Below are 18441 nucleotides of genomic sequence, written 5' to 3' on the forward strand. Positions count from 1 at the left end.
TGTACATACCTTAACTTTTTGCTCTCACAGCTCCCTCCTTTGGCTTCTGTGCCTGTTGCACCCACTGATACATTTTCGTCCACGTACAAAGCTCTTGAAAATAAATATTCTGGTGACTTGAATTTAGCAGGTTCATACTGATATATTTCTTTCTTGTCCCATTGTGCTTTTCACCATAAAAAATGGGAAATCTGCACTTATTCACACACAGACATACAGTACAGTATAGTGTAATGCACTCTGGTATCGTGCCAGCACATTGAGTTGTGCTTTCCAAATCTTTATCAGGTATCTTCATCAGGTAATTTAACAGCAGTTAAAAGCAACTGAAAGGAATGAGTTAAGTCAGATCAGATATAAGATTACAGTAAAACAGCAAAAGGTAACAGTAGTAGGCAATACAGTTACTTCACCTACAACTTTATAAAACTCAGTGAAACACAGAAACATCTGATGTTAACCCTTGTTGAAAACAAAACACTGCGTTCCTGTTGATGGTACATATAGTGCAATTTCTGATCAACATCATGTTCGTACAGGCCCGAGCTTCTCCACCTCTTGACCTCATCTTAACTTCCAACTCTCTCTCTCATCACTGCAGCAATTACATCTCCTGTTGCTCTAATGGGCCTGTTCAGACACTTGCAGGAATGTCTGATTGCCCCATCATGCATCTTTCTCTGCTCTTGCATCCAAATCACTGAAATTGACTGGAAATAACCAAGCAGTGCAGTCCAACCCAGTATCTGAGCAGAGCCTGAGAGGGAGAGTAAATAAAGTACCTGGAGTTATTTCTTCTCTGCAGTAGAAAGAGGAATCATGGAAGGTGCACTGGCTGTTATAACCATGATGGTAGCGGTGACTGTAGTGACCCTCTGTGGAGCTGTGCCCGGCACTTCACCCACCCAAGAAGAGCTCTCTAAAGCCCAGGTAAACATGAAGTGCTCTCACAGCTGAAACATTGCACAGTTTGTTGGTTTGATTTAACAGCTGATGTTAGAAAGTGAAGAGCATTCAGTAAAGTCCATTCTGTAAAGTTTATCTCTTTCAACCCTGTCAAACAATAAAGTTTCAGTCTTTTTTATTTTGTAGATATAAAAAGGAAAAATGTACTTTCCATTTTCAGAGACATTCATTTCCTTCTAAAGCTTCTATGGCCATTTAAAATAATCACAGCATCAAACTGGTTTGAACAATTCAAAGTTGAGGCTTGAAGATAATAATATTGGCCATGGCTTTCTCCGAAAAGGAAAATTACCTCGGCTGGTATGGTTTGAAAAGTGCCTTTTCACTGCCTCTAAACATGAGTCGGCTCAGCTTTGTGATGCAGAAATGTTTTACATGATGAACAACTTGAAGCACAGATTTTTAGAACGGGCATTTCCACATGGCATTTTCATTAAATGTCTCTGAAATCTTGATTGTTGTAAGATTTCAGAGAGGATTTGGTAATACCCATGGTCACTGGTGGTAAGAGCACATGTGGTTTTATACTGCAGGATCCAGGACTCTGGGGGCTGCTAATGGTCCTTTAGCAGCCAATTTGACACAAATACAACAGAAGAGCAGCTTGTATATCAGTTTACTTTAGAGCTAAACAAACTTGAGGCAGTCAAGAACTGGCCTTTTTCCATTGTGCCATGAAAAACCACAATCTGATCTCATGCTGAGCACAGTACGAGTAGTTTTGCACAGAACAGCAGGACACAGAAAACCGAGCTGTTTTTCTTGCTGAGGAGTCAGAACTGCAGTCTCTGTGAATGACCATGTTGTAGTATGAATGGATGGTCAGAGTTAGCGCTAACCCTGGACAAAAGATAATAATTGCCAATCTGTGTTTTGCCTGTTGAACACTTGAAACACTTGAAATGTGAAAGAGTGACAGGAAATAGCACAACAATAACACTAGATCACATACTGCATGTATGTGATTATATTATGTTGTGTTACTCTGATTCCAGTCCAGGAATTAAGGTGCAGCGAAAAGGACTATACAGAGACACAATTACTGAATGTAAATGCATTGGATGACTGTTGCAGAAAAAATAAAAAATCTCACAAATCAGGTTTCATGGAGATCTTATGGATTATAACTTTCACTTATTGAGATTCTGAGAACTTTATTTGTCCCAGGGGGCAATTTTATTACTTCTAACATTTCACTTTATCTGTTTATTTCCATCTGAACAGGTAAGTTATCAGTCAGACTCATCATTTGTGGAATTTTATCTGCATGTGAGAATCGCTTATTTCTGTTTTCTTCACCCAGGACTATCTGTCTCAGTTTTTCTCTGATGTGGGCGTCAGTGCTCCCAGCACTGTCTGGAGAAGCTCTCTAGACTCATTTGAAGACACTCTCAGAAAAATGCAGGAGTTCTTTGGCCTGGAGGTGACGGGGCAACTGGACTCCAGCACCCTGGAAGTGATGGCTCGCCCCCGCTGTGGTTTCACAGACGTGGCCAGATACAGCCACTTCGAAGGCAGACCAAAATGGGACAAGACCTTGGTCACATACAGGTACTACACAAGATCTCTGTGTCAGAACAAGGGGCAACAAGTCCCTGCATGCCGTTCATCCAAACATAAAACACAATAAAGCTCCAGTCTGGAAGACTCTTAAAGCATTTTCACTCTCACACTAGGATAACTGACTACACACAAGACTTGAGACAGAGTGATGTGGATGCAACCATAGCCAAGGCTCTGAAACTCTACAGTGATGTCACTCCTCTGGATTTCAAGCAGATTGACAGTGGCACCGCTGACATTATGATCAAGTTCAAGAGTCAAGGTAACCCAGAACCTTCAATGCTTTTGAGAAAGTGTTCAATCTAACGATCTAACTTTACTCCTCTGCCCTCAAAACCAGACCATGGGGATTTTGCCCCATTTGATGGACAGAGTGGGGTCTTGGCCCATGCATTCTCCCCTGGAGAAGGTAACGGAGGTGACACCCACTTTGATGAAGATGAAAACTGGACTCTAACCTCAGCAGGTGCTGACATTAAGATACACTGTCACTGAGATGATATGATTCTGTAGCTGATTAAGTTCCCACAGTAACTTTATCAGCGTGTATATGCAGGAACCAACCTCTTCCTGGTAGCAGCCCATGAGCTCGGCCATGCACTGGGACTGGCTCACTCTCAGGTCCAGACCGCTCTGATGTATCCCACCTACCAGTATGTTAACACAGAGGGGTACAAGCTGCCAGATGACGACAGACAGGGAGTACAAGCTATCTATGGTGAGAGCCCAGATAATTCACAGTCTGATTTTTGCAGCTTATGGGGTTATTATATTACAGAAACAGCACTTTTCATGAAAGTGCTGACAAATTCTCCTACTGAAACTCAAAGAGTTTTTCACCTCCTAAAGGAATCAGAACAACATCAGCTCAACCAACTACTGAAACTGACCCAAATCCACAGCCTACCGAAAAACCTGTGCCAAAGCCACAACCTGTGCCTGAACCACATCCTGAACCCACACCAGACAGGTGCAGCAGGAACCTGATTTTTGATGCTGCAACCTCCATCCAGAGTAATCTTTACTTCTTTAAAGATGGGTGAGACATTATTGCACAAATTTTTGATTTAGTCATTAAGGTTTGACATGAACTTACTGCTCCAGATATCTGATATTTCCAAAGTTAAATACATAAAGAAGAATTTGGGGGGGTTTTTTTCTCATTATCTGAGCATCGTCAGGTTACATGGAATATTGTTTCTTTGTCAGATTTTTCTGGAAGAGGAGCAGCTCCTGGGACGGCATCACTATGAAGACAATTCAGTCTGTCTGGCCTGGAATCAGCAGAGTTGATGCAGCTTATGAGTATCAGAAAGGGAATACTGTCATTTTCTTTGAAGGTGCAAAATGAAGTTAACCATTCATTAAAAGCCTTTTTCTGATAATCAAAAATGATGTCAAAGGGCAATAAATAAATGCTGGTAGCAGTTTGGAACAAACATTAGTAATTTTCCAACTTGTCATGTCACAGGGAATCGCTACTGGGGAATCAGAGGAAACACTGTCCTATCTGGTTATCCCAAACCTCTCAGCGACTTTGGCTTCCCTCCATCTGTCACCAGAGTAGATGCTGCTGTCCACGTGTCATTGACCAGCAGAACCCTCCTCTTTGTGAAAAACAAATACTGGAGGTGGGTAATGTGAATAGCCATAAACATACAGGCTGAATCCCTGTTTAGACAGATGTCATGTATTAATGAAATCTCCTCCTCATGTTACTCAAAGCTACAATGACAGGAGGGGCAGAATGGATGGTGGGTACCCAAAATACATTCACACAGAGCTCCCCGGGATTGGCTTCAGAGTGGATGCAGCTTTTGAGAACAAAGGTAGGTCACAGTGAAATGAAAGTCTCTCTGCTGTAGCATTATGTTCCTTTTTGGCATGGTATCAATGATGCACTCCCCTTTTCAGGTTACCTGTACTTCTCATATGGATCCACACAGACAGAGTACCACTACCTACGAAGAAGAGCTCGTCGCACTCTGTTCAACAATAGATGGATGGATTGCAACTAAAGAAACAATAACGCAACTACACAAACACAAACACAGCTGTAAGCATGCAATAGAGCAATGGTCTATTCCATTAATTCATCCTGAGTAGCTTATTGTAGCTTTTCACTAGAAATCTGCAAGGAAGTACATCAATTGAAAAAGAAACACAATATGAAATTGTATATTAGAGCTGTAGGCAACAACTCCTTGTTCTGTAGCTAAGGCTTTCTCTTGGACATGCATCAATTAAACATGATTTAATCAAGCTTTAATAGTGAAAAAAATCAAGTTGAAACGCTTCTTTATTATGATTGAGTATGTTATGTAAATTAGGATGCACTGGAAATGAGGGAAATCTGTCATACTGTTTGTGTGTCTGCGCATGTGTGTTTCAATCCAGGATTAACTGAGTGTTTTGAGTACACAGCACGACCTCAGAGACGTCGTAAAAGGATAAAACAATCACACATAGTTACAGAGCCACACCACAAGTCCGTTAAGTGCTCAAGAGCTGATGAAAGAGAGCACGTACACACTGGGTTTACCAGCTAGTGACATTGTTTATCTGTTGCCATTAGGCTACCTTCAAAACAGCATAAGGAAAAGACATAACACTCTAATGTCTAATGAGCCACAGAGGTCACACAGTAGCCTCATGTGCAACGTAGTAAATAGTGTGCACAGAGCTGCAAATCGTATTATTATTCTTATTTTTTTTAAATGCAAAAGGAAATAAGGACACCAAATTAATGAAGCAAAAACATCCCACACCAGGCTCAGTCCAACATATCCACCTGCAGACTTGCAGCATGAACAGTTTCAGCCCAGATCAGCTACAGTTTAGGGGTCATGTAGCTTAGTATCTATATTATGTATAGATACATATTTTATTGTATGTGTGTGCGTGTGTGTGTGTGTGTGTGTGTGTGTGTGTATACACGTGTTTTAATGTGTGCTGATGCTGTGTGCTGATGTTGAAAGTTATTTATGTTTATATAAAGCTATATTTATTTATTATAAAACTACAACGACCATAATGCCCTGCCAACTCTGACGTCAGGGGAACACACCTCTCACTGTGATTGGCTGACGTATTTATCCCTCCGCTGCATGGCTGAAGGTGAAGCGGGTCCAAGTGTGTGAGTCACGTCACTGTCTCTCAGTCCAAAATGTCATCCAGTGGACTTTTAACCATGCACGCTCAAATCTGTAAACGCCTGGTAAGTGAGGGTGTGTAAAAATAATGTCTTTGTTTGTTATATTGTTATATTACGCAGAGATGTTAGCTGTAGCAGCAGGCTGGCTGCGTGTAAACACAAGGCCCTGGTTAACTTGAAGCAGCCCAGCTACGCTTTTTGTGTCCGTCCTTGACCACAGTCATTAAGCTCACAGCCTGAACACACCTGGTAACTGCAGCAGGTGGCTCAGAGCGCTTCAGTCAAGCTAAGTCATGTCACTGGCTCCGTTCTTGTACACATAAGAAATAAGCTAACAGTTGCAACAACAACAGTAGCTAGCTAACTGACACTATAATGCTAGTTAAGGGTCTTGCTGACAGCTAGATAAAATAGCTGTTTTAGCCCCTGTTACGTGTATGTGCTTGCTTTCTCTGTCCTTATTCTTGGCATTGCTAACATATTTTTTAATACTATATAATGCTAATAATGCTAAATAAGTTTCTGATATTGGTTCACCTCAAGATGATACCAAAGAGTTTCTGGTTGAACAGTAAGCCTGATTGGAAATACTGTAGTAGACATAGGAGGCAAAGATCTCATTCATGGAAGATGACTGATCCATGTCGTTATCCTGGCGTTGTAGGCTCACAAGTACCTGTCAAGAACCTACACATCTCGGCCCTCACTCAATGTAAGTACACAAACTGGAAATATCAAACTCACATAACAGTTACATGCTGGGACTGATCACTTTTTAATGTAGACTTGTAATATGTGTGGTTCCAGGAAGTCGTCATTGTCAGTGCGGTCCGCACTCCAATGGGCTCCTTCAAAGGCAGCCTGGCAGCAGTACCAGCCACCAAACTGGGCTCCGTTGCCATCAAAGGAGCCATAGACAAAGCAGGTATGTTCAGAATGTTTACTTGGAAAAGAGAAATGTGTTTTCCTCATTCAGTAGTGGCTTCATGCATTTTAACAAGACTTCCTTGTATTTCGAAACTGGGCATGATAATACGTTTTAATCGGGCAATATAAGCCACAGCCGACCAACATCAGCTGCAGAAAGTGTGTGCAAGCATGACTAAGCTAATACACCAGATAGAAAATATGAAAATATTCTAATTCTAAGTTTTCCAGGTCTCTCAGTTTCACATGAGTGTGTGGATTGCTGCTTCAGCAGACGATGGCTGTGTATATTTAGTGAGTTAACTTATCGCTTCTTGTGTTTAGGAATCGCTCCTGAGGAGGTGAAGGAGGTTTATATGGGCAATGTGCTTCAGGCAGGAGAAGGACAAGCTCCCACAAGACAAGCCTTGCTTGGCGCAGGTGTGACCACACTGTTTTATGTTTTTAACCACATTCAGATTACTGGCATGGCACCAAAACATTAACATCCAGAAACCAGCAACACATGAGCTGTATTGGCAAAGGTGGGCACACATCCAGGGCTGCCATCTCTCTCCACTATAAGGCTGACTGTTAGCAGCTAATTGATCCTGTTTATGTTTATGTTTTTGATCTGAAAGCCCCGGATCACACATGAGGGCTACGAAATTTGAAAAACAAGAGCTTACTTGCAGGATGACACAAGCATGGTTTGTCTTTATCAGATTGATATAAGTATTCCCAACTTTTGAAGTGGAGCTGTTTTATATCATTACTGACATTAAAAGTCACAGAAAAGTTGGAAACTAATGTGAAAACATGTCAGAAACATGATTACTGCCCAATTCTGTTTTTAGCACACATAACAGATCATTGTGTAGTATAGTGTCAGTGTCACATGTACAGCTCCCCTATGCCAGGCTGATGCACACATAAGCATAACTGAGGGTCGGTCAAGAGGTTTTTTTATTTCATTTATTTATTTTTGCAAATGCAAATATGTTTCTGATTGTATCTCCAGGCTTGACGCTCGGCACTCCAGCAACAACTATCAACAAAGTCTGTGCCTCTGGGATGAAGTCCATCATGATGGCAGCCCAGAGTCTGATGTGTGGACACCAGGTAACATTGGCATTAAATACACTGTAGCTCTGCAGCTTGAAAGAAGCTGCTTGCAGCTAATACAGTGCGCAGTGTGTATGAGGTTGTGTCTGTGGTCTGGGGGAAAAAATAAATAAATAAATAATTATATATATATATAGATTGGTGATTCTTCTCACATGTTGCATCTCTTTCCATCAAACTGGTTTTTCATGATTTGTATTCATGAACACAAATCTGATCCCAGATAAGAAAATGGAGAACTTTAATGTGAATAAAAACAAACTTTGTTTACTGTAAACTCTTCAAATACAATAGATCACTGCAGACTTTGCCTTACTGGGCTACACAGACAGGAATTAGACAAACTACTGTATGGACATGAGACTGTGGCTGTCACTACAGCTTAAGGTGCCTTTAGAGAACAACAACAGTGATTGTTTTAGATGACATTGGTCTGATAAAATCCCGGTTTGCAATGAATGCCTGGTCAATCGTAGCACCACAGTGTAGACAGCAAAGAGCACATGAGAGCAGTGGCACATCAACAGCTCATGGACCCAGTCATGGCTTTGGAAAAGTGTGTGTGTGTGTGTGTGCGTGCGTGCGTGTGGCCGGTGTTTATGACTCATTTTCTGATTAGCTGGTTTGTAAACATGTTTCACAGCAGCAGTCACACTGTGAGACTTTGATCCTGAATGTCACTGTCTGAATTTTGCCCCAGGATGTCTTTGGCTACCAAAGTTCCAAATCTGTCTTCACTGGACACGCCTCCCAGTGTGATCTAGGACCACCACTTTACAACCACAGATTTTTACAGAGTAAAGGGAGCTTTAGAGTGTGACTTTATCTGTGTGGTTTTTAGGATGTGATGGTGGCAGGAGGCATGGAGAGCATGTCCAATGTACCTTACGTGATGGCCAGAGAGACTCCAACCTATGGAGGAGTGAGGATGGAAGATCTCATTGTCAAGGATGGACTCACTGATGTCTACAACAAATTCCACATGGTAACCATCAGCTTTATGTTAAATGTTGCTTGCTGGAATATTTTACAGCTGATGTTGGTTTGTAGCATCGTAATACTGAGGAAAATTATATATATATATATATAGAGTATCATATTTGACGTGTTTGCTGGAACTAACAGGGAAACTGTGCGGAGAACACAGCCAAAAACTGCAGCATCACCAGGGAGGAGCAGGACGCCTTCGCCATCGGCTCATACAGCCGCAGCAAAGCAGCGTATGACTCTGGAGTGCTGGCCAAGGAGATTGTACCTGTCAGCATTCCCCAGAGAGGTACAACAAGCTGGTGAAAGCATGTTCCTCTTGGGCCACACAGGGATGTTGGTCATTTACACAGCAAAGCATATCTGTTGTTGATGGGTTGTTTTTTTTTTGTAGGCAAACCTGATGTGGTTGTGTCCGAGGATGAAGAGTGGAGGAGGGTCGACTTCAGCAAAGTGCCCAAACTGAAGGCAGTGTTCCAGAAAGAGGGCGGTAAATAGGCAGTTGTCATTCATCTTTCTTTGATTGCCACATGTGGAGCTTCAGCATGCACACGCACACATTCTGTTTCCCCAAGAATGTAAGGAAATGCACTTTTCCTTCTCTGAATACAGAGTTAATACGGGATATATAGATATTAGATGTAGATATAGAGATCTATATATATATATATGTTAGATATTCAATAAAACAATAATCATGTGGCAGATCTACCTTGTGGTGGCTTTCAGAATCAAAGCATCTTTTGTCTTTCTTTGCACCTTTTCCTTCTGATTGGTTTAACCTGTTGTTTTAGGCACAGTGACTGCAGCCAATGCCAGCACGCTGAACGATGGAGCCGCTGCTCTCGTGTTAATGACGGCGGATGCTGCAAAGAGACTCAATGTCACTCCACTGGCAAGGATTGTGTGTAAGCTTTACACACACACACACACACACACACACAGGCACACAGTAGGCAATGCTTGCAGAGCTTAACTGAAACTGAGGGTGGAGCACATGGCAGGTCTTCAGATGTTTTCAGAACATGGGTTGCACTTATTCTGCTGAGGTTAATAGAGAAGTATACATGCGAGTGCAAATCAATATTAGGTTGTGTGGATCTTTGAGCATGTTTAGGCACTTTTACACACTCTTGCTTAATAGAATAGTTCAGTGCTATACTGTAATAGTTATACTTTGGCAGAATTTGGAGAAAATAATCTGAAATACCTGTCTGTATTTGTCAAGTTCAAATAAAACTGGTGCTTTATTAATTGCACAGTACAGTTTCAAGTCAGTTTATCACCGTTGTCATGGTTTTTGTTAAGTGACAGAACATGTTCATTTTGTCCCCACGCAGCCTTCGCTGATGCTGCGGTTGCACCCATTGATTTCCCCATTGCTCCTGCATATGCTGTACCAAAGGTGAGTACAGGTGTGATCTGCTTCTGTTCTGTCCGCTGCCTTCAGGGTACTGTGTTGTTATCCCTTTTTAATTTTAATTTGGTACTGTGAAGCTGGTGAAACTGACATGCCACTACTTATTATTATCAAAGATCTTCTCAGTCTGCCCCACACTCTACTTTGTCCATGGGTGTTGTTGTAGTGGAACGTCCTAACACTTCCCTGTGTGAACATGTGTCAGGTGCTGGATGCAGCAGGGTTGAAGAAGGAGGACATCGCCATGTGGGAGATCAATGAGGCCTTCAGCGTGGTCGTCCTGGCCAACATCAAGATGTTGGACATTGACCCAGCAAAAGTCAACGTCAATGGAGGAGCTGTATCCCTGGGACATCCGATTGGGTAAGCAGCTCAGCCTGATGCAGACCGGCTGGTCTTTATTTTTGAATCAAATTTGACCTGGAGAGAAGAGAAATGAACAAAAGCACTGCACACTAAGCTGTGTCCTGTTCTCTAAAAATGTCTCCTCTCTTCTCTGTTTTCCTGTACCTCATCCTTTGCTTTGTGATGTGGGGACAGAGATTTTTGTTTTGATCACTTACAGTCACAAGTTGTTAGATATTTAACTGCTGTAACTTTCTATCACTATCACTTAGTACTTTCTTGGTTTTGTGAAACATAACTAAATTAGTGTATTTTATCATTATTTTATTATAAGCTGGGCTGCATATTTTCACTCAGCAGTACAAGGAATTTGACACATTTCTGGACTGAAGCAGGACTTTATGTATTTACTTAATTCTTTGTTTTCTCTTCTCTCTTCTCCTCCTCCAGTGCTGAAATAGCAGCCACTTGAGAGCCATGAAAATCAGCTTCAGAGCCACAAAACACAAAATAAGCACTTTATCTAGATTTTATTAGTTCTAAACTAAACTACAGGGACTTGAGGATCTCTGCGAATGTATGCCTTTCTTTGCTCAGCACTTTGTAGTCGAGAACAGCATTTTAAAGAACAGGGGTCTTCAGCTCGGGGGTAATAGAAAAATATACAAAAAATGTTGTTCATTATTATTAATACTCGATTTCTCTTTTCTTTGTCAGGATGTCTGGGGCAAGAATAGTGGGTCACATGGTGCACAACCTGAAGTCAGGTCAGTACGGGCTGGCAGGCATCTGCAACGGAGGTGGTGGAGCTTCATCTATTCTGATCCAGAAGTTGTAGGAAACTTGTTGAGAACCTTTTCTCTCACTGATACACTCGTTTAAGTGTGTGTGTGTGTGTTGACGACCTTTTGGTCTGTAAGCTCTCTTCTTACTGTGAAGAATGCATCTGTTACAACTTTAATGCCAGTGGCCTTAATGAAACAGGACATCATGACTCCAGCATTCAAAACACTCCTTTGTTTGAAGAAACATCTTGTGCAAAAAAAAAAAAAGCATCAATATTTAACTCTGTATTAAAATGGTTGAATAAATACTGTAGTTTTTATGAAACCACTGCTGTGTTATTGATCTGTATTGACTGACTGTGTGCTTTGGTTTGTAAAATTGATATGTGTAATCTAAAATTGTGATCACAGTAATGTAGAGTTGGCACTGTAAATTTCAAGTTGGCCACTAGATGCTGCCATTTTCCCTTGGGATGTTTAGTGCACGCCACATTGCAGCAGACTCAGTAACTTGTCAGAGTTGAGTTTTATGATGTTCATATTGCCTTTTCACAGCAGACACATATCTGTATAATTCAATATCTATACAGTGACTGAGATAAATTCAGTTATGCAAAAGCTACTTAATCTTGATGTGGGAGTTTTATGTTTATTTTGTACAATCCAGTACTCCCACCCACATGTACTTAAAATGTATGTTTAAAAAGTAAGGTTGAGCTGTTGTCAGTCATTAGGACATTATGTTTCTCACATGCTCTCTCTCTCTCTCGATGGCTTTTCCTTCATTCCTTACTTTTCCTTCCAGTTAACAGTGAAACACGGGTTAAATATTGACAGGGTCTGAAAGTCACCCGGTCTTCAGTATTTGTGAGTCCAATTGTTTGGATGTTACTTATTAAACACAGAGAGGTGACGCTTCTCTTTAGAAGAAAGGACAGCAGCAGCAGTGTAAGAACTGAATCTGTTAACTTTTCACCTGACTAAAATCTTTTTTATCTTGAATTGCAGCTGTAGGTCAAACAAGCAGTGACCACCTAGTACCTGTTGACTCTTCTCACTCCTCCTCTCAGTCACGCTCTGATCCTTGTCAGCATGGCAGCTTTGGTTATATTTGGTTATATTGAAATTATGAAGAAAGGTAGTTTCTTTAAACTCAATTACTTGGTTACACAAACAGAAACTAGTGGGTGTGTGTTTTTGAATGTCTGCAGTTTGAACAGGAAGGCTGAAAGTTTTCATAAGGTAAAAAATGAGAGATTAAGACTTTGCACATGTACAAATGTTTGTTGCTCAGGCGTGTAGCCAAGAAATACTGTAATACATAACTGCACAAACTGCTCCATGAAATCAGTATGAGAGAGCTGATGGTTTGAGAGGGAATGCCGCTGATGCACAGTTATACCACAAACTTACAGATGACAATGATTCATGTAAATCACAATATACACATATATCACACTGATGAACTCAGTCTCTAAATTGGGTTTTCCTAATGACATCAAGTAACAGGTCAGTGGACAGAGCACAGTGCTGTGCTCATTGTTTTCCCTACATTCACCTTATCCTCAAGCAGAACAGGCCATAATGAGCATCAGAGCCGGCCTTCATCAATACCTGCTGTTTGCCCGTGTCATTTTGAAGTGGCATATTAGTCAAGTGGAGTACATCACGCTGGCCTATGCACACAGCACGAAAAGGTGTGGCCACGGCTGTTGATTACATGGAGGAATGGAGTGAACAGACAGGAAAACAGGGAGTGGAGGGACAGATAGAGTCAGAGCGCTGACGGACTTTGTGGGAAGTTGAAGGTAGGTAGAAGGCTAATGGAAATGTGGATGAATGTCTTTGTAAACTCTTAGTAAATCAGTCTACTCAGGTGATGTGTGAGCTTGTGTGGAATTGTAAGTTGAATTGTTGAAAAACTGGAAATTCTTGGTGTTTGTGATGAAAATGAGTTTTTCCTCATATGTTTGATGTTTGTTCATGTGTTTGGATAATATTTATGGTCATCATCATTTTTATGGATGAGACTATCATTTTTTTCCTGTTTTGTGAAAAGCTTTTAAACCTATTTTCCAGGTGTGACAGTCTCCCTCCCCAGATTATGTCCAGTTTTCCAATATGAATAATAATCAGGTATGCTCAGTTTCACACTTAATGGCAACATTTTTTATGTGTGTGTGTGTGTGTGTGTTAAAATAAGAATATATATATTCTTTTCTAGCAGTTTTAAGTCATCATGTGATCTCTCTGTTTTCACACCACATTTGCTAACATAAAAATAATGTTTTTCTGAATAAAGTCAGGTCACATATGTACCTCATTCTCTGTCACTGTTAACATTTTAAAGAAGAAATACAGAAACTTTTTGTCTTTGTCTTCACCTCCAAGGCAAATGCTTCCATCTATGACAACAGAGGGTTCCAACACGATGACGGAAGGCCCCCTCCATACAACCCACAGAAGGGGATGTACCCCTCCCTCCCACAAGAGACCCCCACCTATGTTGCCATGACTCCCAAAACTATCAACACCCACCACACCGTAACACCCGGAACACCACATAATATAGGACAAAAGAGAGGTACAGTAACTGTGATTTATTAGGAGACTTTGTGAGGAGGGTTAAGGCCGAAAATACATAGTTGTATGATCGAAAAACGTCTGCTGCAGCTTCCCAGCATCGTTAACTCATTTTTATTTTCACCTCAAACGGACAGTGAAGCTTCCTCAAAGCAAGACGATGGAACTTTTTAAAGAAGAGATAAAACATACTTCCTGATGAACAGTTGCATCATAAGAAAATAAAACACAGTCGCAATAAAATTTTACCTGGTCTGATATGACAAAGTAGAAAGTACAAAGCTGAATTATCTAATATTAAAAACAGGAGATAGACAACGCTGTGTGCCAACACAAGAGTGAGTTTGCAATTTGTATGACTAAGTTGTGCTACTGTAAAACTCTACTACTGTGCTACTGTTTTCTAATTTCCAGTTATTTTTTTGTAATTATTAAATGTGGTCACAGTATCCATCGTTACATAATCTCACTAATGAATTTGCCTGACAAAGACTCATATTTCAGCATGAAAGGAGGGTGAACTGGTAAACTGGAGAACATAAACTGTTTTGAAGCAGAAAGACATATATGGAAACTTATATGTAGCAGGAAGTGACTTTAATCCATCAGTTCAGTGCGACCTGTGTAGATTATATCTGGAGCGCAGGATCATCTAAACATTCATTTGCATGTGTTATAGTAAGCAAATCTTGAAGGGCATGCAGTCATGCAGTGACTCAGCCATGTCCATGTCTTTGTTTTTATCTTGCCTTACAGGAATAAAGAAATGTCAGTGGAAATACATTCTTTGTGTATCTCTGTGTGTGGTTCTTGTCCTGGCAGTTGTCGGCCTCTTGCTCTGGTACTTCTGTAAGTTCATTTGATGATCTAAAATGTCATCACAGGAATTTTGTGTTAAATGATAATCTCTACAAAGTCCTTTATGCTGTTGTGTGTGTACTGTACACCGAATGTGTGTGTTTGCAGTGTACTACCAGTGTTTACTGGGGAAATCATGTAGAAATGGTGGGAAGTGTCTGAGCTCCTCACAGTGGTGTGATGGTGTGAGGGACTGTCCACACGGAGAGGATGAATCTCAGTGCTGTAAGATATTCAACTCCCCAGTCTTCTTCATACACATACTGTACTAGCATCTGTGGTTTTTGGATGTTAGTATCAGTGAACAGCATGGTCAATGAAGCACACTGTCCTCTCTGCTTCACAGTTCGCCTTCACGGGACCAACTTCATGCTGGAGAGCTACTCATCAGGCAGCCAGACGTGGATGCCCGTGTGCGCTGACAACTGGGACAACAACTATGGGACAGCTGTGTGTGAGCAGATAGGCTACAGGAGGTAATGATTGTCTTCTTCACCACTGTTCACACTGTCCCACTTCTGCAGGCTCCTGTCTAACTGCTGGATAAAAATTACCACATACAGCATGACCTATGAAAGCCAGAGTTTATTTTGCTGCTGGTAGTTTCCCATCCCTGAATTTCCAATAACAATATTAAAAAAAATAAAAAGAGAAAATGTTTTTCAGATTGTGCAGATTTACACACAAATTCTTGTGGTTAAGTGGTTGATCCAAACTTTATTTTTCAAATTCCAGCTGAGTGTGGTATGTTTGTCTTACTTTAACGATCATGATTGTCCTTGTGTTGGTCCCACAGGCAGGACTATGTCACCTACGGCCAAACCACTGCAGGTTCTTTGGCTTCTAAAGGATACATGAAGCTGAAGCCTGGGAGTGACCATAAATCACAGATACAGTCACAGCTCACTTACAGGTAGAATTTTACACCCAGTGTAGCACTGATGCAATTTCCACAGTGAGCTGAGCTGAGTCAGTCTCATTTCTCTCCGTGTGTACTGTGGAACTCCTACAGAAATGTTGAATAGGCTATGTTGTTTTGGATTTGCTGTCTTGAACATCAGTTTTTTTGTCATCCTTTCCTTTGCAGCCAAAGTTGTTCAGCCGAAGCTGTCACACTTCATTGTATTGGTAAGATTCTGTTTTAACCGGGACATAACTACAGAGCTGAAATACATGGGAAATCATGTGATGTGTGCAAAGCTGTTCCGACAGTTAGATTTAGCCAGCCAAGTCAGTGGGATTTCCTGTGGACAAGGGGACTAAATGTCCAAGAGTTTATACTTTTTCTGAATGAAAGTTTTTTTTGACTCATGAAAAAAAAGGAGTTCTATTAAACTCTGCTCCTCCATCTTCAGGCTGTGGGGAGAGTTCAGCAGCCCCCAATACTCGTATCGTAGGTGGTACGGAGGCTGTAAATGGAGCCTGGCCATGGCAGGTCAGTCTCCAGATTCTTGGTCAGCATATTTGTGGAGGCTCCATCATCGGCCCTTACTGGATCCTATCCGCTGCACACTGCTTCCAAGCGTGAGCCTCTGCTCTTTACACCATTACTCATCCTTCATGCCATTTGCCTTGTTTGCTTACATGTCGGGACTCATCACTGATACATATTTAGGAAGATAATTAACTGCCTATTTCACATCATTTTATTTTCCATGGCAGGTACTCTAATCCTCATCTATGGAAGGTATACTCTGGCGACGTGAGCTTGCGCAGCATGAGCTATGGCACTGGCATAAGTGTTCGCAAAATCATTAACCATGAGAAATATGACCCAGAAACTAATGACAATGACGTTGCCCTACTGAGGCTCGATACACCTCTGACTTTTACAAGTAGGTGCTCTCCAGTAAAATTCATATTTCATTACGTGGAATGATGATGTGACCTGTCATTTCTGTATTTAAAATGACACTTAAGCTCATGGTTGTTTATCCCTCAGGTTTGGTGAGGCCAGTGTGTCTCCCCAACGCAGACGTGGACCTCTCTGCTGGACGTCAAGCCTGGATCACAGGATGGGGAGCCCTGCGCTCATCTGGTGAGCCCTGAGCTAAGTGAATATGTCCAAAACCTGTTTGTGAACCTTACTTTTCATTCATCCCTGTAGATTATTTGTTCAAATGGGTTCAAATTTATAAGGGTTAAAATACAAGAAAAGGAACAGTGTTCTTTATGCTTGGCTGATCTAACTGTGAGTGTAAAATTATTAATTTTTCTCAGGACCATCCCCTGACAAACTAAATCAGGCCCAGGTGACCATTTACAGCAGAGAGACCTGTAACAGTCCTCAGGTGTTAAACGGACAAGTCACTCAGACCATGATCTGTGCAGGCAGACTACAGGGAGGAGTCGACACATGTCAGGTTAGTCTGAGTTTGTTCTCTCCGTCATACACACACACATTAACCTGATGTACAATCTTTCTTGTATGCTGCAGGGTGACAGTGGAGGGCCCCTGGTAGTCAAGGAGGGAAATGTATGGTGGCTGGCAGGAGACACTAGCTGGGGGATTGGATGTGCTTGGAGGAATAAGCCGGGAGTCTATGGCAATATAACCTACTTCACTGACTGGGTTTATGGGCAAATGCAGGTACAGAACTATCTCTCTGATGAACTGAGCTTTAGTGAATGACAGCTATTCTGTGCATTTGAGTTTACAATTTAACACATACTTTGTTGTTCTCTTTTACAGTTGATAGTTATTTTAGTCAGATGCTTTAAAATTCAAGCTGCATGAACTGAGGTGATCCTCGGATAATAAAAGACTCTTAAACAGCAGTGACTCTACATTTATTGAATTTTTATAGCAAATGTGTTTGCAACCAGCAGTTAGAAGCAGAGCAACATGACATTGTGCTCTATGTGCTTGCTACCAGTTGAATTCCAGTCCAGTCCAGTGTTTTTCTTTAGTTTTTTTTTTTTAAAGTTCTGGTTTGGTAAACGTGAGTAACAGTTTAGGAAAGGGTAAATCACAGCACATGATGCTTTTAGAATCTAAAATGCAAAAGTCACATGTAATGATTTTAGGTTTAAGCTAATTATTCCAGCTGACAGGTTCATGACAAACGATATCCTCATACCAGTTCTAACAGTATTTTTTTTATCCAAACAGAACGAGTGATGGAAACAAAGAACATGAAGATGAACCTGAAGATGAACCTCATTCATTAATCACTTTGCACTTTGAATCTGAAGCTCCGTTGGAACTTAATGATCAGGAAGAATTTTTTTGAAAACAAAACCTGTACAAATAAAACTGACACATCATTTTATTATTTTTCTGTACTAATTGTAACTACAGACTCAATGTTTGTTTTTGGAGAAAATCAAACTATTTTGTTGTAATAAAACAAATTTTGCTCAAAGAGCTGAGTTTCTGTTTGATGTTGTGTGACAGATGTCCTGTAGGGATCAGCAGACAATGCTGTATGTCCAAAGCTCCCTTTGCAAGACGGCTAAACTCCACTGTACATTCACACTGTACATCCACCTGTTAGCTCTCCCCTCGGTGCAGTACAGTATGCTTGAAGGGGAACAGGAAGGTCAGAGTCTGGACAAATGATATATGCTCATCCAGCACTTTACTAGGAGTGCCTGTACACCTTCTTACTCATGCAATTATCCAATCAGCCAATCACCTGTTGCAATTCATTCATTCAGACACAGGTCAGGAGCTTCAGCTAATGTTCACATCAAACATCAGAATGAGGAAAACAGTGACTTTGATACAGAACATATGTGGAGAGCCA

General features: G+C 41.1%; 3 protein-coding genes across 4 annotated transcripts; all 3 read left to right on the forward strand.

Annotated features, from left to right (window-relative positions):
• Window positions 1–668: 668 nt before the first annotated feature.
• mmp30 (matrix metallopeptidase 30) lies at window positions 669–4823 on the forward strand. Its single transcript, XM_041050765.1, has 10 exons — window positions 669–930; window positions 2270–2517; window positions 2643–2791; window positions 2870–2995; window positions 3086–3247; window positions 3379–3568; window positions 3739–3869; window positions 4001–4160; window positions 4255–4358; window positions 4444–4823. The coding sequence occupies exons 1-10, from the start codon at window positions 820–822 to the stop codon at window positions 4545–4547; spliced, it is 1485 nt and encodes a 494-aa protein (XP_040906699.1). The 5' UTR covers window positions 669–819; the 3' UTR covers window positions 4548–4823.
• Window positions 4824–5593: 770 nt separating this feature from the next.
• On the forward strand, window positions 5594–11514 carry acat1 (acetyl-CoA acetyltransferase 1). The gene is made up of 12 exons (XM_041050771.1): window positions 5594–5746; window positions 6348–6395; window positions 6491–6608; window positions 6935–7030; window positions 7611–7711; window positions 8556–8699; window positions 8840–8990; window positions 9096–9191; window positions 9496–9609; window positions 10042–10106; window positions 10327–10484; window positions 11184–11514. Exons 1-12 carry the CDS (start codon window positions 5696–5698, stop codon window positions 11302–11304), a joined length of 1263 nt encoding a protein of 420 aa, XP_040906705.1. The 5' UTR covers window positions 5594–5695; the 3' UTR covers window positions 11305–11514.
• Window positions 11515–11703: 189 nt separating this feature from the next.
• tmprss2 (transmembrane serine protease 2) lies at window positions 11704–18051 on the forward strand. 2 transcript variants are annotated; one of them, XM_041050766.1, is made up of 14 exons: window positions 11704–12199; window positions 13331–13387; window positions 13643–13835; window positions 14591–14683; window positions 14801–14917; window positions 15039–15168; window positions 15489–15605; window positions 15780–15820; window positions 16048–16216; window positions 16355–16527; window positions 16635–16730; window positions 16913–17055; window positions 17130–17282; window positions 17805–18051. In XM_041050766.1, the coding sequence occupies exons 2-14, from the start codon at window positions 13373–13375 to the stop codon at window positions 17811–17813; spliced, it is 1449 nt and encodes a 482-aa protein (XP_040906700.1). In that variant the 5' UTR covers window positions 11704–12199; window positions 13331–13372; the 3' UTR covers window positions 17814–18051. The 2 variants fall into 2 exon arrangements, with proteins under 2 accessions (XP_040906700.1, XP_040906701.1); XM_041050767.1 differs by lacking the exon at window positions 11704–12199 and adding an exon at window positions 12994–13059.
• Window positions 18052–18441: the final 390 nt, after the last annotated feature.

Source organism: Toxotes jaculatrix, chromosome 12 (genome assembly GCF_017976425.1).
Source record: "Toxotes jaculatrix isolate fToxJac2 chromosome 12, fToxJac2.pri, whole genome shotgun sequence".
In the NCBI taxonomy this organism is placed as follows: Eukaryota; Metazoa; Chordata; class Actinopteri; family Toxotidae; genus Toxotes; species Toxotes jaculatrix.